Source organism: Pyricularia grisea, assembly GCF_004355905.1.
Source record: "Pyricularia grisea strain NI907 chromosome Unknown Pyricularia_grisea_NI907_Scaffold_4, whole genome shotgun sequence".
NCBI classification, from domain to species: domain Eukaryota; kingdom Fungi; phylum Ascomycota; class Sordariomycetes; order Magnaporthales; family Pyriculariaceae; genus Pyricularia; species Pyricularia grisea.
This window is the reverse complement of record NW_022156718.1, coordinates 2,545,112-2,570,892: the sequence shown is the minus strand read 5'-3', so window position 1 is coordinate 2,570,892 and position 25,781 is coordinate 2,545,112. Positions and strand designations below refer to the sequence as shown.

The following is a 25,781-nucleotide window of genomic DNA, read 5'->3' as shown; positions in this document are numbered from 1 at the left end:
CAAAACGGTTATTACAACACCAAAACCACCAGGATTTCCTTCCTTTTTTTTTCTCTCTCTCTCTCTCTCTATCTCTTGAGTTTGTTTTGATATTATCATTGATGCCTCCCCGTTTGTCCCCTTGCTGTTTTGGCAAATTACGAAATCCTTTCAAAGCCAAACAGAGGCGTTCAACATACATGAACAATGGTTCGGCTCAAGGGTGAACAAAAAAAAAAGCAAAAAAGTGTGCGTCGAGTTGCAATCCAGGCCTTTTCAGAATTTGGGACTGCATCCGGTGTGAGAGAACCGGTCAAAGTCAAGATGAACATAAAATCCCTGGTAAGAAGAGCGAAAGAATGAGAGGCATAGAGAACAGAAGGAGAAAAAAAGGAGACCCAAAAGGAAAAAAAAAAATCTTTGCTGTTGTGATTCTACCTAGGTGGGCAACATTCCTAGTCGAGACTAGTTGACGTTACAATATATGAAGTTATTACGGGGTCCAGCACGTTGTCGAGCAGGGGTTTGTAACTTTTCTCCCCCGTCTTGGAGATTCCTACTGGTTTACGCGGGATGGGTTTCTTAAAAAGGAACCAAAGGCGTGAGTGGGATGGCGTTACAAATACAAAGGCATCCCGCGCACATGACTCTTTCTCTTTTGTGACCTCCCCCCTTTTAGGTGTTATTTTTGTATTTGGGGGGGTTTTTTTTTCATGTACTGTAGTGCATATCGACAGAATTCAAAACGAAACAGATATCCACACACACAATAGTGTAGTACCTAGTTAACTGTAAGAAAAATCAGGACAGCAGAGATGATTTTTTTACACGGACCTCTCCCCTTCAAATAATTCTTTTTGTAGTAGTTCTCCTGCATGCGCCTTTGGTCAGTTTTTCTCAAGGGGGCGTGCAAAACTTGCGAGGACATAGCTAGTCTTTTCTTCGCCAAGAATTCGGCGGCAACTACGGAAAAAAAACCACAAATTCTGTCAAGGCCTGTCACCATCAGCAGCCAAGCCCGAGATCCGCGAAGCAAGAAAGGCTGGATTCGCGGAATAAAAACCGCACCCCAGGGGACCAAGCAGACGGAACAGAAGGAAATGCCTGTGTGTGTTTGAATCATTTCATAACAATCGCGACCAATATGTACCGTACAGTGATCACCTGCTGCTACCCGTATGTACTCATATTCCAATCTTGAAGATCTCGACGCCAATCTAAGGTTGTAATTGTCTCTTTTGCAAAATATCTATCAGAGTATAAAGCATATAGATGACCAAGTCATCACACCTTTCGCTGCAACAGTAAAAACATACCTCTACAGTAGGGCCCAGATTCGGATACCAGCGCTGAGGTAAAGCTCCGTGCGGGTTGATTTTCTCTCTCCTCTCTCCCTTCCCCCCCTTTTTTTTTTTTCTCTTATTCCAAGTGGTACTCTTCCCGGCCCGGCCCCTCTTTTCGTTTTCTCTCCTCGGTGAGAAAGAGTTTGCATATCCCCAGGAGATTTGTTCCAGAGTCGGCGTAGCCACGTGGGGACCCGACCGGTGAAAGAAAGTCTTGTCGGCTTTTCCCGATATGGTGAAGCACCCCCGCGCTTGCATTATCAAGAAAGTTATCAAGTGTTATTTTTTCCCCCCGCGAACACTTGAAAATGGAAAGTAAAAAAAAAAAAAAAAAAAAAAAAAAAAAAAAAAAAAAAAAAAAAAAAAAAGAATGATAAGCAAGTTTCAGCTCAGTTGGAAAGTACCTAGGTAAATAGGTAGTGATATCTTATGGTCGAGGTCCTGGTCCTGGGCAAAACCACACCCCCCCTTCTCCAAGATCAAAGGAATTTCGAGAATTTTTCCTCGACAGGACGGATTATGCATGGAAAACCAGCAACGCACCTGAGGTAGCGTTTATGCCGGGTCTTTGGATCGGAGAATTATTCTCCCCTCTTGCATATTGCTACCCATGGCCTGCATGTTCGTCTGGTTCTCGAATTTCTACTGTATGCCTGGTAAATGCAAGTTCAGACCATGGGAGTGACGTCTTATCCTAGACTATAGCTAGGTTTAAGATGACAAATGGTGAACATATCACTTTTCTATGGTATCCGGTTTTTTTTTTTTTTTTTTTTGTTCTCTCCTTGTTCACATGAAAAATGCAGCTCAAAAGTAAGAAAAAAGATCGTCATCGTCAGCCGAGGCGTTCCGTCAGGAACAATTGCCCCTTTGGGTAATTCCCCTGACAACTATACTCATAAGAGCGTTGATCAGCATTACATAAGTCCATATTACTATTGCCGGCGCCGTCCGTCCTGAGGGATCAGCCTCAGGGCCGTCATGGTGGATAAGGGAACTAGCCTAATATATGATGCAGTACAGTATAGTATACCTTTGCGTCATTCGCAATCGCAACGCTACATGCCTAGTTGGCTTGGCTACCTATCCACTATCCACATCACTGCATCAATGCTGGCTGAAATGGATGATGCATGGTCACCTCGTCCCCCTAGCGCAATGATTATTTACAATCCGTGTTATTAGGCGCCTTAAGTGTCGGTGCATGGTCTATGTCAGTTCCATCAAACCGCAGAGTTTAGCCCATGCATGTCTAGAAAATGTCTGCAGATACATGATTGATGCCAATACTATTCATCATCCAGTCTAGCAAATAGCATAAGCACCCTGAATCCATCCATTAGACGGCCCTACTTGCCCGCGACCGGTTTTCCCTATACCTCTTCTCCTTGCCTGCCAGCTTTCTCCTCTTCTTCCAGGAGCGATTGAGATCGCCACGATTCTCCCAAAACCATTTCTGGAAGTCCGTGGTTGGCGCCTTCTCGCCGCTTGCAGCGGCCGCTTCAGATGCTGAGCCGTTGTTATCACCGGCTTCGTTGTCGTCATCTCCATCTTCCTCCTCTTCGTCCTCGGCAATATCATCCTCCTCACCAGGCGGCGGCCAGAACCTGAAGCTGCGGTTGTGGTGCGCCGTATCCGGCGTCGGTGCCGCGCTGCGGATATTGCGATGCTCCCAGTCCTGGCGCGTGAATGGAGTCATGGGTGGCTGTAAAGCGCCGCTGTTGGCTTCGTCCTCCATATCCTGATCCTCAAAGTCTTCCCCACCAAAGAAAGTGAATCCGGGCTTCTCCTCCGAGACGGCCGAGGATTCCTTTCCGTCAGGCTTAGGTCGTTTGTAGAGTGCTTCCAGTGGGTGTACCGAGGCTTTGCCCGGGGTGACGGGTGTAGCCGGCGGTATCTTGATTGTCAAGCTCATGACGGAGCTTGCAGACTTGGGTCTAGGTGAGTGTGTTTTCGACACCGCACTCATGGCTTCATCCTTCGAAGGTGAAGGTGTCTCCGGGATAGATATGGAGTCCGGTCGAAGTTTCATCGGTGGTAGGATCTCGTTAGAGGCTTCCTCCTCCTCGCTTTCCTCATCGGATGACGTGTCACTGCCACTGGAACTAGTGGTATCCTCAGCATCTGGTTCTGCGGACGTCGGCTTAGGATCATCTTGTGCATCGCCCTCCACTGCCGACGACGTATGTGGCGATGGCGACTTTTCCTTCCGCCTTCGTCCTGTAGACCGCGTCGACCGCACAGCCTCCACAACATTGCCATCTTGATCAACCCAGCCGGTGCCCTCTACGTACTCTGTCGGAATAGAATTTGCCGATGTGGAACTCTTCAAGAACGTGGGAAACGTCTTTGTCTTCTTGAACTCGTGTATCACGACAGTCTTGTCCTTCTTTTTCCGCTTCTTGACCGAGCCATCCTGTTCAGCGAGAGCTGTCGCTGGCAGCACCGTCCTGATCAGACACTCGGGACCCTCGGTGTAGACAGACTTTTGCTCCTTGCGCTTTTTCTTGTCTTTTGCCTTGTCCTTGTCCTTATCCTTCTTCTTGCTCTTGTCTTTAGACTTGGCCTCGCGTGCTTCCTTGGGCGAAACGGTCCAGCCACGTTTGACCTTGCGACCCTCCTCAAGCTCGACGCCAGCAATCTCCTCATCATCCCTCTTGCGCTTCTTGCTGCGATCCTTTTTCTCCTTGGGTACCTTCTCCTTCTTGGTCTTTTTGTCCTTGTCGCCAGACCGCTCCTCCTCCTCCTTGCGCCGTGCCATGATTAAATCTTCCTTGCTCTGCCTCGCCTTCTCAATCCTGATCTTGACACCTTTTAAGACGGCGCCGTTGAGCTTCTTCTTTATGCGATCGGCTTCCTCGGTCGGCAGGTCCACGAAGCCGTAACGCTTTTCGGGAAAGGTCTCGAGGGTATGGTACGAGATGTTCGCAGCGACGGGGATGGCCTTGGCGGGGATGATGACCTTGAGCAGATCAGGGTCTAGAGGGGTGATGTGGAGGCGGGTGGTGGTGGTGGTTGAGGCCGATGTGAAGCTATCGCCAGCTCCTTCCATGGTCCGTCCCACTGATGAGCCTACCCCCTCGTGACCGATCAAGTGATCAATTAGATACAGTATGGGGGGTCGGGATGCCTCTGCTCATGCAGGGTGATAAAATTTTGGTGAGTTATATTTGGGATAAGCTCTATTGCATCTAAGGTAGCAACCCTACAGGTTTTGATCGGACCAGCAAACGGCGACCGGGAGTAACGACAGTTGCGATGCGTGCGATCGATTGAATCGGCTTGACTAGCCGCTTGAAAATTTCTGTTGCTTTTTTTTTTTTCCTGCTTGCACTGTTGAGGGCGCTGTACCACAGGTACCACAGTAACTTGGAGCAGGGATGGGGAAAATCTCGCGGCTATCTGTGGAGACTAGAGCTTCGATGCCAGATCTTATTGGTCCGCGCTAACAGAAAGGGGACTGCGACCCGTGCAGTAGTCCGTGCGTTATTATAAGCGCTTGATTGGTCCAACCATCAGTCTTTCAAAAATGTAAAAGAACTCGTCCTCCATGGCGTGAAGTGCCTTTTAGGTATGCGTAAATAAAATAATGATTCGTTAAGATTTAAGATTATATCTCGAACATGACACCAAATTTAGATTTATAACATGCAGTTCGTTGTGTTACAGATGGCAGGCCCCCCAGTAAATATTCCTACATTCTACGCCAACTTATCCGTCGCTCCTTAAGCATAATCCAAAGTGTGGAGTCGAAGGATAGGAGTTTTCGTCTCAACTTGTATCAGATATGCCCGAATCAACCTAGCGCAGCCGCCCTTCGTCCCCTGAATCCTGTCCCAAACGCTTATTTTCTGCAGAAGAGCCTCATTGATCTTCTCCACGTCAAGGTCTGCCAACCAATTCTTCGGGGGTTGAAACAACCTTTTGCCTTGTTAAAATCCTCGTGCAGGGGGCATGATGACCACAAAATAGCTGTCCCGCGATGGAACTACCCAATGTGAACCAAACTTTTGAAGCGTGCATGCAGTTTTGGCCCCGCTCCTTGTAGGTAAACGAAATGGGCTCTCCCGGCAAACGCGTTCCGCGAATGCCTTTAAATGAGCACGCAAGAGCCTCTCCATCTGGATCTTGTTTCTCGTCGTTTCTTACCATCCCATTCTTTTTTTTTTCACTGTTGATCTGTTGATCCGGTCGGTTTCCACCAACTTTTTACTTTCGTTCACGGTTACCTTCTGGAAAGGGTGCCTCTTTTATATCATCATTTAAGCTTGATCTGTAATCCAAAAAAAGCAGTCTCCACCCTTATTTCTTCTTCAAGATGAAGTTCTCTTTCGCTGCCCTCGTCTTCGGCGCCTCGTGCGCCCTTGCCGGTAGGCACCCGTAGACATCCCCACTCTTCCCAACTTGGCAACTTATCAGTGAACTGACCAACCGCACCCAAATTAGTCCCTCTGGTCGAGCGCGATCTGGTCGAGCGCCAGGCTGGTGGTGCCTGCTTCTTGGTCGGCAAGACGACACTCCCCAAGGAGGTTACGGACGCGGCCACGTCCATCGCCCCGAGGGTCACGTGCAACGCCGCCGTCAAGACCATCGACGGCGTGCCCGACGTCACCGAGGGAGACATCTCGTTCAGCAAGATCAACTTTGCCGACTCCAAGCAGAGCCCGCTGGCCTTTGCGCTGGCAAACTTCAAGACGGCCACGCCGCTCGCCAGCACCGACCTCAAGAAGTTCCAGGCGCAGGCCGACGTCTACACGGCCACCGAGGCAGGCATCCGCTCCGTCGGCGGCAACTTCGCCCCCATCAAGATTCCCAAGTTCTTCCTGGCCATGCAGATCAGCAGAATCCAGACCGCCCAGGGAAACCCTCCCGCGGCAGCTGCCCAGGACATCGACCACCTGAGGGACAAGGTCCTCAAGAACTCGCCCAGGGAGAGCAAGGATCTGCTGGATCAGGTCACGCAGCTTGCTACCGTCCGCTCGTGAACTAATGAAATATAACGGGCTTTCATGTTCGGTAGTAAATAATTGTGTAATAGCACAGTATAATAAAGCTGCCCCTTGATGATATTACAACGTGTCAGATGTTTGTGTCAGGTGAAAGTAACGAATCTGTTCACCAAAAAAACCAGCCATAATGGGGTTTCGAACTCGGTCCTGCGTATCGTCAAGGTATCAATACAGCATTATTATAACTTAGGTACATCAGGGATAAATGTGATTATCCCGGATAAAATATCATACAGAGAGTAGAGAAAACCCTGCCCTGCCTGTCCAAACAAAGGGGGAGGGGATTTTGTGTTTTTGGTACATTGTTAGCATAAACAAGTCTTCCCCCGCAAAACTCATCGCATATCATCGCATTAGCAAATCGGGCCCGTAGAACGTCGAGGCCAAAGCCTAATTTCACTACTGGGCCTTGCCTTGCTGCTGCTCCCTGGCCTCGAGGCCAGCGGCACGCCACCAGACGTCGCTGCCCCATCTAATGAGGCGCTCCGCCGCACCGGTCGGTGTGGCAGCAGGGCGCACGTCGAGGTAGAAGACAGGCTCGCCGGTGGGCTCTGGCGGACCAGAGTAGTAATCGATAACGTAGCGGACCTCCTTCTTTTGGCCGTTGATGTCTCGCTGGACGTACCAGTCATGACGATCAAAAGGCGGCTCGGTTCTATGCGGAGAAAGGTTGAGAAATAAGGTCAGTTACTCGCACCACATATAGATAGATTTTCCCGGAGAAAGAGATGAAATAAATAGCAAGGGCACTCACTCAAACTTCGAGGGATACAGCCAGCCCATAACCTGGAAAAACGCCGCCTTGGGCGTCATATCCTTGGGCCTTCCCTGGAACCTGACGAGGCTAGGGACGACGGGCTCGGCGCCCTCGTCCCTCTCGAGCCTGCGCAGAATCTGCGGGGCCCTCTCCTCACCCTGACGGCTGATCTGCCAGCCGCGGACCAGTCCCTTGCTGAAGCGCCTCTCCCAGTCCACAATCTCGGCCCAGGCTCCCTCGTTGAGGAAGTTGTGGCAGGCTACCATGGCCTCGACGGCGGTGGGGTCCGTGTCGGTATAGCCCTTTCGCAGCAGGGCGTGGTACATTTGCTGCGGCGACGGGTACTCCCAGTTGCCCTCGCCGCCGCCGCGTGGGATGGTGGAGTTCTCGCGCTCTGTGGGTAGCGCGATGGTTTGGTTCGGGGCCGGCGCGTTGGAGAGGTCAGGGAACATGTAGTTGAGGGGGTTGAGGCGGGAGAGGGCAGACTGCTGTTTCTGTGCCGGGGCCTGGTCGTGGGCGACGGGGCATGATGACGGTGGTGTTGCTTGAGTCGAGCTGGTGTTGTTTGCTGCTGCTGTTGGGTTCAGGGCGTCGATCGTCTTCTTGTGCATCGGGCAACCGGGCTATCATGACGCCAGATGTTAGTACTGGATTGTTTTGATATTTGGTTTGTCGACACCGTATACTACGAATGTGATTCAATACTTACTGGTGGTGTTCCGGCGGGTGTGGCAGGGTGTGGTGCGGCCGGCGCAGACGCAGGCGGCGCGGGACTGTCTGACCAAAACCAGCCCATGGTGTTTTGGTTTTTATGGTTGATGTGACTAGGTGGTCTTAGGCAAAGTAAAGTATGGATGGAGCAAGTCAAACTTGCAGGGGAATTTAGGGTTTAGAATAGTTGGAATAGTTGAGGGTGTTGTTGTCGTTGAAATCTTTTGCAAACAATCAGAATGTTATTTTTTTGTCTTTTTTTTACAGCAAGTCGATTCCTGCTCAACTTTTCTCTCCAATAAACTTGGGCGCATTGAAATTCCAGGCTTGGTCGGGTCCAGTCCAGTCCATCGATAAGGAATTTTTCGGGTTCTTCCAGATGATCAAGCAATGCTTAATTTGCAGGGATTGTCCTTTGGCAAAGGGGAATCATTACGTCAGACAACGGGCCCTGCTTGTCACATTTGATCGGATTTGTCCCACACCATAGATTAGCTCTAGCACCATGCATTGATTCGTCATTGATTGAGTGAATCCGCTCGTTTTACTCGAGGTCAATACCACCACTTTGTGGATGCTCTTCCGGCACATTCCCTCTCCGCCACCAGTCCCGCCATAGACAAGAGACAACATATACGATATACAATGTCAAGATAGAGCGACTGCCCGGCGCGGCATTATTTGCATCTCCCGCGAACATTGACCGAACCGACTTCGATCATGTTCCTACAACCCCTGGGCCTTCGGTGCCTCGCTCCTCGTGTCGCTTCCCGACCTTTCAGAAGTTCAATAATAGCCCGACTATACGATGCACGAGGCGCAACCAGAAACTTTCGATGCGGCGGCGACAATAGGTCCAGCATACCGAAACAGTCATGTTTTAATGAGCTGGTAGGAAGAAGGACAGCGTCGCATCACGGCGGCGGCCAGCGGAACAACGGGCAAAGGAGGATTCTTATGTCCAAGATAGGCGGCACAGGCGCAGCCACCCTGGGAACCGCGGCCTTCGTTCAGCTATCCGAGCAAGAAAACGACGATGCGGAGGAGACAGGCGAGGATCGAATGTTGGCCGCGTCTCGTGACGAGATTGCTAAGCGCTTAGACGACGACGACCACGGGCTCTCCCGCGCGCGCCACGGCATCGTATTATTCCTCGACTTGTACCTCTGGGAGCCTTTGTGCACAGGCTTCCGCTTCCTGCATTTGGTTTGCATCTTTGTCCCCGTCATACTTGCCGTGCCGGCTATCTGGATCGGTCGCAGGTTACCGGATAAGGATAACGAGAGGAGCGGTACGCTATGGTGGTACGGGTTCCTAGTCCAGAGCATGGAGCTCGCCGGTCCGGCCTTTATCAAGCTCGGCCAATGGGCTGCATCGAGGTCTGACATATTCCCAACCGAGATGTGCGAGACCATGGCCAGGCTGCACTCACACGCGCCGGCACACTCTATGCACGCCACCAAGCGCATCGTACAGGCTGCATTCGACGGCAGGCCTTTCGACGAGATATTTGACGAGTTTGACGAGAAGCCACTGGGTGTCGGGGCTATCGCGCAGGTTTACCGTGCCAAGCTCAAGCCAGATCTTGCTGCGCCCGGCGATGTGGATCTGGTCGGCCATGAACAAACGGCCGGACGCAAGGTGAGAAAGAACGTCGAGACGGTGTTCAAGAGCACGCCGAAGCGCGTACCATCATCTTATGTGGCGATCAAAGTGCTGCACCCGGGTGTGGAACGAACGGTTCGGCGTGACCTGCGCATTATGGGGTTCTTTGCCAGAGTTCTCAACGCCATTCCCACTATCCACTGGCTATCGCTACCCGACGAGGTGGACCAATTTGGCGAGATGATGCGACTGCAGCTGGATTTGCGCATTGAGGCTGCCAACCTGAGCCTGTTCAGAAAGCACTTCCGCGACCGCTCGACCGCCTGGTTCCCCTTCCCCTATGCCGAGTTTACAACTCGGAACGTCTTGGTGGAGGAGTTTGCGCAAGGAATTCCTCTTGCCGACTTTTTGGAGAATGGTGGCGGCGTTTTCCAGCACGACATCGCAGCCGAAGGTCTCGACGCATTCCTACGCATGCTGCTCCTCGACAACTTTGTGCATGCCGACCTGCACCCAGGAAACATTATGGTGCGCTTTTACCAGGCTGCGCAGCCCGACCTGCCGCAAATGTCGCTCAAGCGCCGAACACAGAATGAGGGGCCGCCAAATCAACCACCACAAAATTCAGAGTCACAAGTAGATGTGACTGAGCAGGTTCTCTCCCGGCTGCGGCCACATAAAGGCCGCGAGAACAAAGCGGCGTGGGAGGACGAGCTGCGCAAAATCGACGAAGAAGGCTTCCGACCGCAGCTCATCTTCATCGACACAGGTCTGGTAACCGAACTGAACGCGAAAAACCGGCGGAACTTCCTGGACCTCTTCCGAGCCGTTGCCGAGTTTGATGGGTACCGGGCTGGCGTGCTCATGTGCGAACGGTGTCGGCAGCCGGACGCTGTGCTGGACAAGGAGGTCTTTGCGCTCAAGATGCAAAAGCTGGTGCTCGACGTCAAGTCGTCAACTTTGGCGCTGGGCAACGTCAAGATAGGCGACATTCTACAGAGCGTCTTGTCGATGGTCCGTACGCATCATGTCCGCGTCGAGGGCGATTTTGTCAACGTCGTAATCAGCATCCTACTGCTAGAGGGCATCGGCAGGAGTCTCAACCCAGACTTGGACCTGCTGAGCAGCTCGCTGCCAATCCTGCGCGAGCTCAGCGCACAAAGCGGCGGGCAGATGCTCAAGCAGGGTGACCTGAGCATGATCAAGTTTTGGTTCGGGTTGGAGGCGAGGAGGTTCCTGCAGGCGAGTATTGAAGATGTGAGTATCCGTCCACGTTTTGCATGTTTGGTCGAATCTTATACTAATGGCTATTGTCTGCACAGGTCGAGCGTTGCGTGAAGTACGATCTCCTCTCACCCAATGTGTAATCCAAGAAGCAATTTTGGGAGGACCAATGTATAATGTTTATCGGGGCTGGATGGGCGAGTGGCGTTCCAACGGTTATTTCAGGGGTAAAGCATCAGGTACCACATTTTGCATTACTTTTGATGATGGGTTCCTACGGAGTAAGGCCTCGCTCGGCAGATGGCTCAACTGCAGAGTTTGTGTACAATATACTACTAAGCATTTAGAATAACCAAGAAACCGACATTAAGGCACCCCGGAGACCATGGGTATCGTCTAGCTGGAGTTGTTCGACCCTTTCGGTCAGGCGATGCGGTCTGTCTGTCAAAGTGGAGCTGGCGCATGCAGGTAAGCCACAACCACTATGCACGTCACTTGGTGCTTAGTTGCGAAGCGCATGGCTCTGCATGGAACATACCTGGTGAGATTCTCCTCTTTTTACTTATTACTCACGCCGATTGTGTCTAGAACTAGTGCCTTTCTTTGCCAAAAATGGCGATAATCAAACGGTCTCGCCGTGATAGGCCTTTATGTAGATGCAAATTTTGCACAATTGGATAATGCTATATAAATCCCTCCTCCCTGGCAAGAACGAAACTTGCAATTAGAACGAGATGGGATCATCCAGAAGCGAAACTCAATCAACCCAGTTACGATCACTCCTCTCCATCATTTTACCTCATACTATCAACTAAAAACCGACAAATATCATCGTCACTAAACAAAACAAACCCGTTTATAAGCCAACAACCATCACCTAAAACAACAAAAATGCCTCTCCATTTGCGTCCAGCCACATCAGCAGACGTGCCAGAAATGGTGGCGGTCTACTTCTCCGCATTTGCCTCCTCGCCACTAACCCAGATCGTCTTCCCCGAATCATCAGCCGCCGCCCGTAAACTATGGATCGACATGTTGGACGAGGAGATCAACGACCCACGCGCCCACTTTGCCGTAGTGGTCGACTCGCAAACCTGCTCCTCATCATCATCCCCCAAAGACGACGGCAGCGCAAGCCCCAACGGCAGAATAATCGCCTTCGCCAAGTGGGTATCCCCCTCGCCAGACCCCAACACGACCTCCGTCCCGGCCGCGCCGCCGCGGTCCATCTGGCCGGCCGACGGCGACCCGGCGTTCGCAGACGAGTTCTTCACGGGCATCACGGCCAAGCACGCCGAGATCATGGGCGACAGGCCGCACTGGTACCTGGAGCTGATCGCGACGCGGGCCGAGGACCAGGGCAGGGGTGCGGGTGGGATGCTGATGCGGTGGGGCGTCGGCTTGGTCGGCGCCGAGGCGGCGTTCCTCGAGGCCATGCCGGGGGCCAAGGCGCTGTATGGTAGGTTTGGGTTCGTGACGGTGCAGAGGATGGATTTTGTCGCGCCGGATGGGAGGGTTGTTGGTCAGGACTTTATGGTGAGAGAGAAGGGGGTGGTTTAGGTTTAGGTTTTGTTTTTCACTTGAGTGCGGGTTGATTTACTCACTAATAGCTGTTAGTTCAGCAGGAGAGTCTTGCAAAAAAAGGGGGTATTTATCCTGCTTGGTGGACATGTCGCATGCAGCTGTGACTAGACGGATGCCACGGCGAACACGCACAAGGACAATGTCAGGGTTCGAGTCGCATGCAGGTAAAGAGATTTGATGTGGAATCTCGCCTTCATTATTGACTTCGCTCAAACATTCAGCATTATTTTCAATATTTTGTCCCATGTCTCGACGCATCCAATCATGGCCACCACTTGCTCTGCTAACAGGCCGCACATCTGCGAGTTAATAGATGGGCAGTGGTGATCCTCAGAAATAGCAGTGACACACTTTATTAGACTGTCGTGCTCGTCTTCTTTTCTTGCTATAAAAGCCGACAACGTTTCTGTCTCTAGCTCTGTCTCTACCCCTGAATCATAATCCCACAACCAGCCAAGGGACAAAGACAGCAAAAAATAATACTAAACACCTTCCAACAACAATAGGAACAACCAGACAAAATGCAGGATATATTCCTCATCATCAAGTTTAACATTGCTCCTGTCGACAGGGACACCGAGAACCCAATGACTAGACCCAAGCTTGTCAAGCCGAAATCCAAACCTACTGGCTCCGGTCCCAACAAGCCCGAAATTTCCCTTCGCGATCAAGACTCTGAAGGCCTTCTGACTAGACCCAAGCCCATCAAGCCAAAGCCCAAACCTACTGGTTCCGGGCCCAACAAGCCGAAAATTGCCTTTAACGATCCAGACTCTCGGAAGGGACCTAATTGTCCCGCCCAGCCTCAGCCCAAGCCGACTCCGCAGCCCATCAAGCTCGACGATCTGAATCAATGGCAACCTGCCCTTGGTGTAGCCATGATAGAGGTTCAGTGAGCTGAGAGGGTTGTTCGTGGTAATGCATAAGCTTGTTTCCGGGAATATGTAGCTAGTTGTGATGCCTGCACTACTACTTTGTATCCAATGGAAGCATGTATTGTAATTTTTTTTTTAAAAAAAAAAAAAACGAAAGGCAGAATTTAGGCACATGCATCTTCATAGCCAAGATTTGCGGCTTTGTGCGAGTCGGTGGACATGGGAGACCCTGGAAAATGCCATTACACGATAGCCGGTTCTGGGGTCGACATCTCCTTTCGAGATGCTTTATCCCCGTACTACAAAGTATTAAAAATACCTTCAAAGTGAGCTTTTTCTTTGTGTTGTTAATGCCAGCATTATCGGAGACGCCGCTTAACAAAAACAAATTACTCGGACGGGACACATTTGGCCCATGACAATTATTTTGGAATATTCTAAAATTAGGCCTGTTAAATTACCTAGTCATTCTACTTTAAGTTATATTGGGTTTATTTTTTATTTTCTTTATTCTTTGCATTTACTATATAAATCTTATTGGGCTTGCCAATTCCATGTTGTTCATTTCCCTTATTGCAAGCTTTTATTACTGGATTCCAACACTTCATTCCTTTGTTCTTCCCCAGTACCTTCCAGACCTCGGTACTTTAACTGTTTTTCGCCCAGATTCGAAAAAAAACACCAAAAAAACCATGCATACTCACAGCCTGTTTGCCATTATCGCCGCCACCATGGCAATTTTCCCGACCGTTTATGCAGCAGATGGCCTACAAGTATATGTTCGCAAGACCTTTCTGGCCCTCCGCCCCAGTAAGGATGTTAATAAACCTACTCGCTTTTGCCACTACTTCAGTTACCTATATAGTCCGGGAACCGGCCAATTTAAAGAAGATTATCATGGACAGGTGGAGATAAAGGGTAACAATCAGGAATATGACCAAAACTGCAAACCGAAAGGTTGGGTGGAATATCATATCAATAACGAACAGTATTATGTACATGCGAGCGTGTTAGGAGAGCTGAAAGAAGCTGAAAATAATCGTTAAGAGGCCTGGCTTTTATGCGTTGTAAGCCGGATTCATTAGATATAGCCTGGTTTGTATTAATTAGCCCTTGAACTCCTGCATTTCTACGATATTTAGCTTGTGGGAATTTATAGACCTGAGATCAAACTTTGCAACTGTGGCTTACACCACAGGTCTCCCACATGTATTAATATGTAAACAAAGCATTGTTACAGTCTGCTCGAAGGGATAACAGATTATGGCAAGAATCCGATAATTTAGCAGCACTTAATTCCCCAGGATTATAACAAGTATATTTAAAGCGTATATATTATTCATTATATATTCGAAGTAAAACGAATTTCCTCATCCGAGAGATTACGAATAGTAAAAGTTTTAGCCAGGAGCCAAGTTTTACTCAGAAGTATCGTATTTCGTTGCAACCATAGCTGCCTTTCGCCCCGAGCCCACACCCTTGGCTTTTTGTTTTCGTTCTTCTTTTTTGGGATCAATGCTGCAATTCCAGGACAGGCCGGAATATAAGGGAAAATGCTTAAGCAGTCTAAATATATAGCCCATTATGCATTAAATCTATGATTGACTTGATTAACTTTTGGTAAACCTATGGAGGTATAGATATATAACATGTATTCCTTGGGTTGTTTTTCGATTCCAAAAAAAATCCTTCATCTACCCTTTACAACTTTGCTCCAGAAACTCAACGTTTTCATTTTTTTTTAAATCACTTTCTCGAAAACGATATTCTTCTAAGCAGCTTTCGCCCAGGGTTTAGGAAAGATTACAATCATGTACACTCACAGCCTGTTTACCACCATCGCCGCCATAATAATGGCCCTTTCCCCGGCCGTTTACGCAGTAAACACGAACCCACAAGAGTTCGTACAGGTCCGTCGGCTTCTCGGCCATGTGGTGGGTGGTGTTGTCCGAGGCAGTGGTTGCGAGTTTACTCTCATCAGAAAAAATCACAAACCCATGGTTCAGAGAATTATTGACACAAGTGGGGATTTGGATTCGAATTTGGAGTCTATAAAAATCCCGTTTTGTGGAATGATTTTTAACTGGGCCTGCTACCCGATTGATCTCGGTCAATGGAAGTTTCATTCCATAACTAAGAATGGCAAGGACCAGTACATCTTTGATGTAAACGCTTTACAAGTGTGAGAAGAAGAGAATGAATAAAATGCAGGAAGAATGTGTATCCAGAAATCTGTATATAAGCTTCAGGAGTAATGTGGGAGATTATTTGATGGGCCTAGACGTTGATGACGAAAGACCAATCTACCATACGCCCACAATCGATTGATGACGGTTATATCACCGAGATTCCAACCCCCTATATTTCTTTTTCTGCTGTTGTGGTCATTTTGCCTCCGGCTCCCGGACTTTCCCAATCAAGAATCCCTTCCTCGGCCGTTGCTATAGGCACAAAACAAAAGCTATTTATAGCATAAAGATGGTAGCCTCCCTCCACAAATCTTATATGTGCGGGTTGTGGTGCCTGACGAACCTGCATTCAGCCGCGGAAGAAAATAACCCCCAAAAAAACCCGCGCCATGGAACCTGGTCATATTTTCCCGACACTCACAGGGCCAAGCTGCATATTTAACCATAACAGGAGGGGGAAGGAGAGAAAAAAAAAATGCACCTTCTTCGTAATCAAGCACAATACAAATCGTCTTTCGCTTAAGCAGCAACGAGCAACTCCTCCTCCCTAGAGATCTCGGTTACCAGACTTGTGCAGCTGGGTCTGGCGAGAGAGATCTAGACTCAGTTATGAGAAGTCCCCAGGAAAACCTCTTTGAGTGGTTCCTGGACCGGTTCCTCGGCACCTGGAGTCTTGTTTTGTGGCATGTCGTTATTCAGCTTCCAATATCTCGAACCAGAATCTCGGTCCGTGACTATATTGAAAGCAACATAAAATAAATGAAAGATATATATTAACCTGATCCAGAACCACTCCTCACGACCGCGCCATTGTCACCGTTACATTTCCCAGTTACATGCTGCATGTCAAAGTAGGCTTGTTTTGTAGACTAGATGAATATAAATAATAAAAAATGATTCCATATTCCGCCATGATCGTCACAACATGCATCAAACCCGCGATAGATTCTCTCATCTTGACGACATCCAAAGCAAACGAACCCTTACAAGATGCTTTCCTTCCACGTTCTCATCCTCGGAGCGCTCGCCACGTAAGCATCCGCAAATAAATCTCGTAAAAGAGCAACTGAAGCGCGGAAGTCGAAAAGAAAACAGCACTGACATGAAAAAAAAAAACCTCCAGCTTCGCGACCGCCCAGCAGATCACTCTGACGCCGACCACCATCCGCGGCGGCGCGTGCCCCATAACCCTCACATCGACCATCAAGCAGACGCAGACCGTCACGTCAGTGTCCACGACGACGAGCACCTCGGTGTCGACCGTGACCGCTATCTCGACTTCGACCTCGATCTCGACCGTCCGTCAGACAATCACGTCGGTCGCCACCGTGACCCGCGCCTGCGTGAGCTGCCCGACGCTGACCGCAACTGCAACCGCCGTAAGAGTTTTCTTTTTTTCTTTTTCTTTTTCTCTTCCCCATTTCCTGAATCCGGATATATAAGATTTCCCCAGGATCGTTCTTTTCTTGTTTCTTTTCTTCTCGTTCCCCTCTATCCCTTCTTCTTCTACTATGATCAAGATAATAATACTCAACAATCACCCAACAGTGCCGAACCTGCCTCGTCCCTGGTTGCACCACAACCGTCGCCGTCAGCAAGCCGTGCGGCTGTGACAACCTCTCCACAACCTCTATCGACCTCGGCTGCGACGCCGCAAACGTCTGCAACAGGATCGGCTGCAAGACCGTTTACGACATCAAGACTGCTGCGTGTTAAGGGTAGCAGCACTGTTCGCCTTGAGGCGGTGGAGGGGAAAGCAAACTTGTCTTTCTTTTTTTTTTTTTTGAAGAGACTCTGAGAAGGAAGGGCATCAGGGTGGATGACACGAAAGGAATAAAGAGTGTTTGCAGGTCGAGAGTATGGCGTCGAAATCTGCTCGAATTTCGAGATAGCGCAAACTGGACTTTTATTTGCACTCAAATATTTTTCGCTCCGCTCCAGTGATAACTCGCACTGTCAACAAAAGACTGCAACAAGGAGGAAAATCCAGAACGGACTAACAAGTATAAAAAAATCCAGTACCCCACCGTGTCTACCCTATGATCCCATGCAAAAGAAATAATTGACGGTTGGTTTGATGGTATGTAATGGTACAATGCCTAAAGCAAAATAAAACTCAAGGCAAAACTGTGCAAAAAAAAGGAAATAGACCACATGGACACTCATATCCCGCTAACGCCTCGCATATCCCGGCCTTGCTGCGCTGACAAGGCGCCTTTGATCTCCCACATCTCTCACCAGTCAACAAAATAAGCAACCAAATTATCCCGCTTGTTTACACAAACCACTCACCCTCCCGCTATTAAGATCTGGCCGAGTCGGTTGGACAAAAGCAGTAGCAAGCTTATCTACCAGAAGCTGCACCATCCAATGTAATGCTGGCACAAATTCTCCAGCTTGGTCGCCTCATTGATGAGTTTGTGCACCTGCTCGACCACATCCAGCTCCTCGCTCGGCTTAAAGTCCCGTCCAGTGAGCTTCTGCTGCACCCGGTCCAGAACTTCAAGCGCCCGCTCGTTTTGAACCTCGGCCATCTCTTGGGCCGTACCGCCGACGCTGCTGCCCATAGCTGCCGACGAAGTGGTGCCTGCGCGCCGACGACCAGTCCCCGGTGGGCCACCTGGTGCAAGGTTACCTCTAGGGCCATCGCCGTTCATGTGTGCTGCGGCCGCCATCATCTCTGCCGGAGGGCCTTCGAGTATCGAAGGACGACGAGCTCGGGTCGCACCAGGACCAACTATATCGCGTTCGCGCTCCGAATCAAAGTTGGGACCGGCTTTGCTTGGTGTCTTGGTGAGACGCCAGGTGAGGAGCGGATCATGGATGAACTGTAGGTGAACATTGCATTAGTTTCAGTCACGAGACCATGCGGAGCAGGAAATTTATCGGGACAAGAAAAAAACTTACAGCTTCGAGAACAGCCATCACACTCTCTTTATTCTCCCTCAAAACCCTCATGGCGTGCTCACAGGTGATCCTGAAGCTACCCTCAATGTTGCTAACCTCCATCGCGTACGTCAACATCCGCGTAAGTCGGAATGGAACACGCTCGGGGTACTTCTCCCGCTTGGTTGCTACCTCGAAGCAGTCGCCGAAATCGATATGGATGATCTTGCCCGTGACACGGTCCAGCATGAGGTTGGACGGGTGTCGGTCACCCAGTCCCAAGATATAACCAACCATGGACATTACACCCAATGAGCGCGTGTAGTTGGTACGCCTCTCGAGCCAGGCTTCTGAACTCTTGCTCTTGAGCCATAGTACGCGATAAAGATCCTGGCCGGTCGTGTTGTCGAGTGCGTAGCCAAATACCTCCACCTTCTGCATCAGAGTCAGGTTGTCGTAGTCAGGAGCCATCTGGAGCATGATGCGGTGCTCAATGTTGAGCAAGATCTTACGGCTTTCACGGTACTCCCTTATGAGTGCGTGAATAGTGTCGCTGTTAGGGACCCATCCAAGCAAACCAGAACTGTGCGACAGAGGGATGGCCGGATAGCTCTGGATGCTGAGATGCCGCTTGTATGATTCCGAATCGCTCGCGAGCAGTGTGTTACAGAGACCAAAGAGCTGCATGACTCTCTCATCCTGTCGAATATCCTCGTGGCCCTTGAGCAGGAATGTGTACGAAGCACCGTCACTTCCCATCATGTTAAGCTTTCGAGGGCGCTGCTTCGAGCTGATCACAACAAAGGTTGGGTCGAAAGAGGCAATGCTGACAACCGGCTGGCCGGACTTGTACGTTCCGGGGACACAGAGTGCAAGGTTTGTGGCATGAAGCAGCTTGGGCGAGACGTAGGCAAGCTCGAAAGAAGTCACCTGCGGCAACTGCTTGTAGATGCGTCGGAAGACCTGGTAGTAGAGGTCCCAGGCAAAGTTCAAATCATTGATATCCCGAGTGTGCTGGTATTGTCTGCACCATTCGCGAGCCTCGGTGAGATCACGCCCGAAGGCTTGCGCAAATGAGATTTCACGGAGCGTCTCGGGTCCCTTATCAAGTGCCTCATGAAGAGGAGCCAAGGCTCGGAACATGCCCTCAATGTCCTGGTCTCCGAAGTAGAGGCGGGAAGCTTCCTCAAGCCCTTCATGCCACATTTCATGCCACAGAACCGCGACTCTGATCAGCTCTCGGCTGACAATAGCCGCCTCTTCGACGAGTCTAAGACTGTGCTGCTTCATGCTTTCCATAATAACACTTGCTGCGGCAGACTTCTTGGAGTGTTCTGACTTTTCTGTGGCAACTGTCAAAGGATAGACCAAAGCCTGTGGGTGAGCGCGTCCAACATCGGCCAGAAGGTTTTGTACCGAGGTCTGGACTCGTCGGTTGGGTTGATTGATGCGGGCAATGAGCTGTGGGATAACCTCCAGCCATGTGTCAACGTTGACCTTTGTGAAGCCTTCAGTGACAGCGTGGTTAACGTCAGGAGTGCTTCCGTGAGCGAGCCATAGAGTGAGCAGGCGTAGAGTGTCCTGGAGTGCACTCCCTTGAGACAATGCAATCGACTTGAAGAAACCCTTGACCGCAGGAACGACATGTTCAATGACGTTGACATGGTTTGCGTGTACAGGGTAGGCATCGTTGGAAGTCCTGTTGGTAAGTGCTTGGACAACCTCAAAGTTGGCCAAAGCCCATGCGTGCCAGGCCTTGTACCAGTCTGGGTTGTACCTCGTGGCTTGCTGATAACTCTGCAGGATGTCGTTGACATGCGTATATTGCCAATCGTCTTTGTTGAGGGCCTTCATCCACTCGCCTTGTCTCAGGAAACACTTGGCTAGCAGGGTCGTCTGCTCCTTGATGAAGCGATGATGATCTGGCGAGAGGTCTGCAACTTCAGGGAACGGCGCAAACTGATTGTGACCATTTATGTGACCATTGTTTAGCTCCATGTTGTTTGAGGGGGTGCGCATGGTAAACTGTTGCCTTGCCGATTCGATACGAGCCGCGTTCTCCAGTGCGAAAGCCCGCAGGCAATCGAGTGACTTCTCCGCAATCCCATTGCCTTTGTGTGCCGGTTGGTTCCCAAGATCCCACTGGTACTTGAGAACAGCGTATGTGACCTGCGGTGGGATGGGGGTTGAGAACTGAGCAGTGTCACGCCTCCTTGGCTCGGTTGAATCCGACTCGGTCATGTCCCAGCCTGGCACTGTGTGTTCGATCGGGGCGTCAACTCCAATGAGTTGCCTCAACGACTTCTCTGCGAGTCCCATGCGGCCAGACTTGCGGCACAGATTGGCAAACTTGATCCACATCTGCATATTCTCCATAGGCTGGATCACCAGAGCCCTCAGCCGGAGCATGCGCTGCCATACTTCGACGTTTCGTTGACAGCCTTGAAGCCTGGCTTCCCATGTGGCCCGTATCGTGGCCTGTTTCTTGGCATCGCATTGTTTGTATGTGATGATTTCCTCCAACTCAGCGAGCATTTGCACGCGAACAATAGTTGTGTACGCACGGGTGTACGACTCGCTCATCAGAGCACTGATCTCGGTATCAAGACCCTCACGTGCCTGATCAATCCAGCGGACAGCTTCTCCAAACTGATTCCGGTGGATAGCAAGAATCGCCTGGAAAAAGGACCTGTCTGGGGAAGTACGCTTCATCGACTGCAAGTAAGCATCCATCGAGTCCCACTTGCCGAGACCCCATGCGGCTGTTGTTGCGAGCGGTGCGAAGCGTCGTTGCAACTCCGAGGACGAGTTCGACCAAGTTGCTCCTGCCAGCTGCGCCAAAGTATCCCATTCGCCAAGAGCGTGTAGACAACGCATCTTGCCCATGATAACCTCTACCGGAACCGAGGTGCCCGCCGGGGTCTCTTTCTCCCTCTTGTTGTAGAACTCCAAAGCCTCGTCCCAGCGCTCAAGCTTCTCGAACCATGTCTCCTTAAGATGCAGAGCATCCTGATAGCTTTGTGCTTTTCGTAGTATACCGATGGCCGCATCCGACTGCTGCAGCTGGTTATTGATAACGATCAAGGCTTCGACGGCCCCACCGTTGTGGTCCTGCAGAAACTCGAGCTCCTTATAATGCAGCGCTTTGGCGTATGCATGACACCTGGCTGCCTCCCTGCCTAGGGTGCGAATATCTATCGGTAAGGCCTTATCATCGTGCTCCATGAACTCGGCCAGGTTGAGTAGAAGGCCCAGCAAATCCGGAGGCACGTTCTCAGACCTGATAGCGCTTTCAATATTAGAAATGAGCTCCTCCTGGTACTGCTCGTACAATTCGCTCCAGCACGAGACAAACGCCGAGTTGAACAGCTCGCGGGCCAGTGGGTTGTAGTTATTCGCCAGCATCGCGCAGGCACGCAGTGCGTGGTTGGGCGACTCGGCCAGTAGCGTCGTGCTGAATCTGCGGATCCACTCTTGCCAGTCATCCTTAGTAGACTTTCCTTTCGTGTCCCACGCTGCCTTCAGGTGTACTGCATTCATCTCGAGTTTCTTGGGGGCTTGGTCTGCGAACGGCGTTTCGTCCGACTGGAACCTGGTCTCGTTCAGCGGAGCGGGCAGTGTTTCGCCAGCCTGGAGCTTGCTAAGCAGTTGGTCGTAGTTGGTGCGGTTCACCGCGACCCCAGCAAGAGCTTTGTTAACGGTAGAGGCAAAGTGTAGATAGTCCCTGCCAAGTTGCTGGATCAATGAACACAGGGTATCAACGGCTGTCTGCTTCAGCGCTGGATCACCCGTGGCCAACAGTCTCGTCAATGGATGAATGATCTTCGCTGCAAAATCGTTCAGGTTCACCTGCTTGGAGATCTTGCCGATAGTCTCAATGGCCATGCGCCTCATAAGCACCGTCTGGCCCTGCTTCTCAAATGTCCGCACGATGACGGGGATGATGAGATGCATGTACTCTTCGGCGCTTGTCCCGAAAACAAGGAAGGCATGTAGAACCTTTTCTGAAGGTGCCCGTTTGTTGTTGTTGTCATTCTCTAGAACTCCGAGCATCAATGGCAAAAGCCCGGCCAGGAAGATTTTGAACTCTCCTTCCAGAGATTTTGAGATGGCCTCAATGAGCGAGATCAAGGTCGACTGTAGCATCGCCCTGGACCAGTATTCCTGGATTATGTCGACAATGTCGGGAAGGTAAACCCTAATATGCTGCCTGACAATGCCAACGAGCGTGGCAAGTTGGGCAAAATAGCTTTCTACCTTGGTTGCCGACGAGCTCCGGATGACCTGAAGGAAAGCAGGGATGATTCGGTCGAGAAAAGAGATGCACTCGAGGCCAAGGGTACGGAAGATGTTCATGATAGCCTCAATGACGGGCTGGTGATATTGCACCAGTGAGGAGTCCTTCAGAATACCCAATAGGGCATTTATCACCACCGTGGGATAATACTCCTTGCTAGATGGGGTCAAGCCCGTCATCATCAAGGAAATATCTGTCATCTGAGTAGCCTCGACGCGCAGGCTTGCATCTGGGTTCTTCTCTTGGACCTGCTGATGTTTATATGGATCAATTGCACCAAGGATTCCGAGTAGCTTAATAGTCTCTCGCCGAAGCTCGGTGTTGGTGGCCTCTCCACGAATAATGCCTTGGAGCAGTTCAAGGAGATGTGGGTATTCGAGGTAAGGTGCTATCACGTAGCCAGAGTTGCTTGCCAGCTTCCCCAGAGTATGGAGAGCGGCTTCTCTCTTGATAACAGACGACTGATCCTGGAGAGCCTCAATGATCATCGGCATGAGCTTTTCCTTGAACCTCATCATTTCTTCGCCACCCACTGCGCAGAGCTCGCCAATCGCTTCAAGAATGGTTGCCGACACCGTAGGGGGAGAGTCGTTGGCTTTTGGAAGCAAGACGTTGATCATCGGTTCCACATATGGTCGGATAAGTCCCTGGGCATTTCTGACCAAAAGACTGAGTAACCTGGCACTTTCCTCCTTGTTCCTGGCAACGTCGGAAAATTCCAGCTCAGTCAACATCTGGATAAGCGTCTTCCGCAGAGCGGGGACGATATAGGCGGGATTGTGATGCGCCAAGCGGCCGATAATCTCGATGGCAACTTCACGAATGGGGAAGGACTCGTCGTTCAGAGCGAAGAAGAGGGTGCGGATATTCTCGGCCTTGGCCAAGTGCCTGTCGAATCGGTCGTCCATGGCAGCGAGCACAGTCTTGCGTATGTTGTGGTCCGGGTCCGATATACCAACTGTCAAAAGACGATCGACAACATCGCCGACAACCTGCAGCGCATGATAGCTGACCTGGTTCACAATCGGGTCGACAACGTAGAGCTGGCAGCAGGTGAGAGCGGCTGCTTGGCGGATCTCTGGGTCGTCGTCCTCGACGTATTTTATGGCTACATCTCGGACGAACTCGTTCAGGACATGGCCCGAAAAGTCAAAGCTGCCGAGAGTGTTTAGGGCCAGCTTGACTTCAAATTTGCGAGTCTCGTGTGCGAGAGGGTCCTTGGGATCCTTTGGAATGATAGGGACCGAGGATAGCGTGTGCGACTGTGGTGCACCCAACGCTTTGAAAGGCTCTCCGCAGAGGACCTTGCTGATCATATCAAGTAACCTCTGCTGTATCGCCGGGCGAAGTGGGGGGATATAAAATGCCAGATCAACCAATGCTTGCGTCAGCTTTGGGTTGATATCGCACTCAAATATGGGATCCATCAGTGCCTCCATGTACTTGGCCAGAGTCTGGCCCACAGCAACTGCTAGGCGGCTAAGACACTCAAAGACTGGGTCAACAGAGATCCCGCGTCTCCTTGACGCTACGCTGAGGCCTTCGCGCACATGAAGCAGAATGCTGTCCAGGTATGGGGCCATTTGACTTTTTACGGCGTTTGCGATATTTCCAATCGCGAGGAACGCATCGTTTCGATCCTTGTCCTTCTTGAGCATACCCGCGAGGTAAATCATAAAGTTGTGAAGGTAGTTTGAGCAGAACTCGGTTGGGGCATAATGTGCCAGATTTGGGATTAATTGGACGACCGTCTTGCGGATGGTGGCGTCTTTGTGATCCTTGTACTTGAACACAATGTCGCAAGCCTCCGGGTAGTGTTTTTGCATAAACATGCCGCCGAGCTCGAGTAACTCCCTAAGGACTAGGAGAGATCCGTGTGTGGCCTCGACCGAGTTCAACTTCAGCCCAGCGATGGCTTGCTGGTACATCTTGGACATGTACTGGTTCTTGACATCCTGGTCTCGCTCCCGAATGATACGAAAGGCGGCGCTGACAGCCTCTGCGGAGGTCGCCCTAATTAGGAGACGAATATCACGGAGTCCAACCCAAATACACTCGAGAACGTTGTGAACACTGTTGTACATGAGAGTCGGCCCATTCCTACACAGTTCGCGAAGTAGAAGCGCCGCGCTGTACCGTGCTTCCTCCACTCTAGGGGGTTGCAAGCATTCGATGGCGAAGTTGGTAAGGTATTGGACAAAGTCGCTGACCATGGCGCCACCCGGCCTGGCCAGTTTTCCTATAACCATGGCGGCCGGTTGCATGCAGACTGTCTCCCTGCCTGTCATGATCTTGATGAGAGGTCCTTGAATCTTGGCAAAGTCTCGAGTGTAGTCGATGGCTTCGCACTCGACGAATACGTCGAAGGCGTAGATTCCGCCGAAGCGGTCGGCAATCGAGCTTGCGCTTCCATCGTGCTTCTGGAACAGTTCGTTGATAATCCTGTCCAATACAGTGGTCCAGAATGCCTGGAACTGATCTGGGGCAGAATCTGTGCAGAAAGCTGTCTGTCAGTCGGTGTGCATTAGACGTAATGCGGTTCAATCTGCGGCATACCTCGCTGAACAGCAAGAACGAGCTCGCGAAGCCTAATGGCAGCGCGTCTTCTATTGTCCTCTGATATGGTCCTGAATGGCGACAAAAGGAGCTGTCAGCAACATCAACAATGGGATAGCAAATACAACATACGAGATGGTATTTGTAGGGAGTCCATACTTGGATCGCAGGTCTTGTATGATTTCTTGCAGCGCCGCTGTTGCGCCTGGGCTTGGTGAAGACATTATGGGCAGTCGTGGTGATCCAACGCGACAGCGACATTCACCGGAGTGTTACTAGAGCTGTACCATTTGCGACGGGCGACATCTGATGTTTCCTCGATTGAATGTTTCGGTACGCAAGGTGATCGAGCAGCAGTCGAGGACAGTGTCGAGATTGATGACGAGAAAGATAGATTGTCGAGGACTGGTGGCGTCGCGGGGCTGAGCTAGAATGCAAAAGGAAAGTGCGTAGCTTCAGCAGGTGCGGCGATTGGAAATGGGAGCTAAGTTGGTAGAACCGACGACAGCTTGCTTGCTTGGACCACGGACAGGGTGAGCGCTAACCCTTTGTACTGAAAAATAAAATTATATCGCTCGTAGAATCAACCTTCAATGCAGTGAAAATAGTCGGAGGCTGGGCTGCGTCAAGCAACAAACAAACAAACGAACAAACACCAGAGTCGACTCCGGGTCGTTGCAGACGCGGGTCAATGTTGGTTGTTGGTTCTACTTGACTTTCAGCCCGAAAGTGGTGGTGGTTAACGTCAAACGAACATGATCAAGGA

General features: G+C 50.7%; 8 protein-coding genes across 8 annotated transcripts; 5 read left to right on the top strand and 3 right to left on the bottom strand.

Annotated features, from left to right (window-relative positions):
- Positions 1-2,661: 2,661 nt before the first annotated feature.
- On the bottom strand, positions 2,662-4,374 carry PgNI_07465 (uncharacterized protein; the record flags this gene model as incomplete). The annotated part of the gene is made up of 1 exon (XM_031127477.1): positions 2,662-4,374. One exon carries the CDS (start codon positions 4,372-4,374, stop codon positions 2,662-2,664), a length of 1,713 nt encoding a protein of 570 aa, XP_030980659.1.
- A 753-nt stretch (positions 4,375-5,127) lies between these two features.
- Positions 5,128-6,307, top strand: PgNI_07464 (uncharacterized protein; the record flags this gene model as incomplete). The annotated part of the gene is made up of 2 exons (XM_031127476.1): positions 5,128-5,692; positions 5,769-6,307. The coding sequence occupies exons 1-2, from the start codon at positions 5,641-5,643 to the stop codon at positions 6,305-6,307; spliced, it is 591 nt and encodes a 196-aa protein (XP_030981506.1). The 5' UTR covers positions 5,128-5,640.
- Positions 6,308-6,475: 168 nt separating this feature from the next.
- PgNI_07463 (uncharacterized protein) lies at positions 6,476-8,118 on the bottom strand. Its single transcript, XM_031127475.1, has 3 exons — positions 7,798-8,118; positions 7,086-7,711; positions 6,476-6,986 (listed from the first exon to the last, which is right to left on the bottom strand). The coding sequence occupies exons 1-3, from the start codon at positions 7,882-7,884 to the stop codon at positions 6,731-6,733; spliced, it is 969 nt and encodes a 322-aa protein (XP_030981311.1). The 5' UTR covers positions 7,885-8,118; the 3' UTR covers positions 6,476-6,730.
- Positions 8,119-8,317: 199 nt separating this feature from the next.
- PgNI_07462 (uncharacterized protein) lies at positions 8,318-11,000 on the top strand. The gene is made up of 2 exons (XM_031127474.1): positions 8,318-10,661; positions 10,727-11,000. Exons 1-2 carry the CDS (start codon positions 8,520-8,522, stop codon positions 10,769-10,771), a joined length of 2,187 nt encoding a protein of 728 aa, XP_030981310.1. The 5' UTR covers positions 8,318-8,519; the 3' UTR covers positions 10,772-11,000.
- A 519-nt stretch (positions 11,001-11,519) lies between these two features.
- Positions 11,520-12,188, top strand: PgNI_07461 (uncharacterized protein; the record flags this gene model as incomplete). Its single annotated transcript, XM_031127473.1, has 1 exon — positions 11,520-12,188. One exon carries the CDS (start codon positions 11,520-11,522, stop codon positions 12,186-12,188), a length of 669 nt encoding a protein of 222 aa, XP_030980665.1.
- A 545-nt stretch (positions 12,189-12,733) lies between these two features.
- PgNI_07460 (uncharacterized protein) lies at positions 12,734-13,108 on the top strand (the record flags this gene model as incomplete). The annotated part of the gene is made up of 1 exon (XM_031127472.1): positions 12,734-13,108. The coding sequence occupies one exon, from the start codon at positions 12,734-12,736 to the stop codon at positions 13,106-13,108; it is 375 nt and encodes a 124-aa protein (XP_030980664.1).
- A 3,110-nt stretch (positions 13,109-16,218) lies between these two features.
- On the top strand, positions 16,219-17,180 carry PgNI_07459 (uncharacterized protein). The gene is made up of 3 exons (XM_031127471.1): positions 16,219-16,307; positions 16,400-16,655; positions 16,825-17,180. Exons 1-3 carry the CDS (start codon positions 16,267-16,269, stop codon positions 16,990-16,992), a joined length of 465 nt encoding a protein of 154 aa, XP_030981194.1. The 5' UTR covers positions 16,219-16,266; the 3' UTR covers positions 16,993-17,180.
- PgNI_07458 (uncharacterized protein) lies at positions 17,168-25,239 on the bottom strand (the record flags this gene model as incomplete). Its single annotated transcript, XM_031127470.1, has 4 exons — positions 17,168-18,104; positions 18,184-24,950; positions 25,016-25,086; positions 25,148-25,239. 4 exons carry the CDS (start codon positions 25,237-25,239, stop codon positions 17,625-17,627), a joined length of 7,410 nt encoding a protein of 2,469 aa, XP_030981196.1. The 3' UTR covers positions 17,168-17,624.
- Positions 25,240-25,781: the final 542 nt, after the last annotated feature.

Coding starts and splice junctions, on each gene's coding strand:
- PgNI_07463 (XM_031127475.1), bottom strand. CDS start 7,884: ATGGGCTGGTTTTGGTCAGACAGTCCCGCGCCGCCTGCGTCTGCGCCG. Junction 7,712..7,797: donor CACCCGCCGGAACACCACCA/GTAAGTATTGAA, acceptor GCGTCATGATAG/CCCGGTTGCCCGATGCACAA. Junction 6,987..7,085: donor CTGTATCCCTCGAAGTTTGA/GTGAGTGCCCTT, acceptor TTCTCCGCATAG/AACCGAGCCGCCTTTTGATC.
- PgNI_07462 (XM_031127474.1), top strand. CDS start 8,520: ATGTTCCTACAACCCCTGGGCCTTCGGTGCCTCGCTCCTCGTGTCGCT. Junction 10,662..10,726: donor TGCAGGCGAGTATTGAAGAT/GTGAGTATCCGT, acceptor TTGTCTGCACAG/GTCGAGCGTTGCGTGAAGTA.
- PgNI_07459 (XM_031127471.1), top strand. CDS start 16,267: ATGCTTTCCTTCCACGTTCTCATCCTCGGAGCGCTCGCCAC. Junction 16,308..16,399: donor ATCCTCGGAGCGCTCGCCAC/GTAAGCATCCGC, acceptor AAAAACCTCCAG/CTTCGCGACCGCCCAGCAGA. Junction 16,656..16,824: donor TGACCGCAACTGCAACCGCC/GTAAGAGTTTTC, acceptor ATCACCCAACAG/TGCCGAACCTGCCTCGTCCC.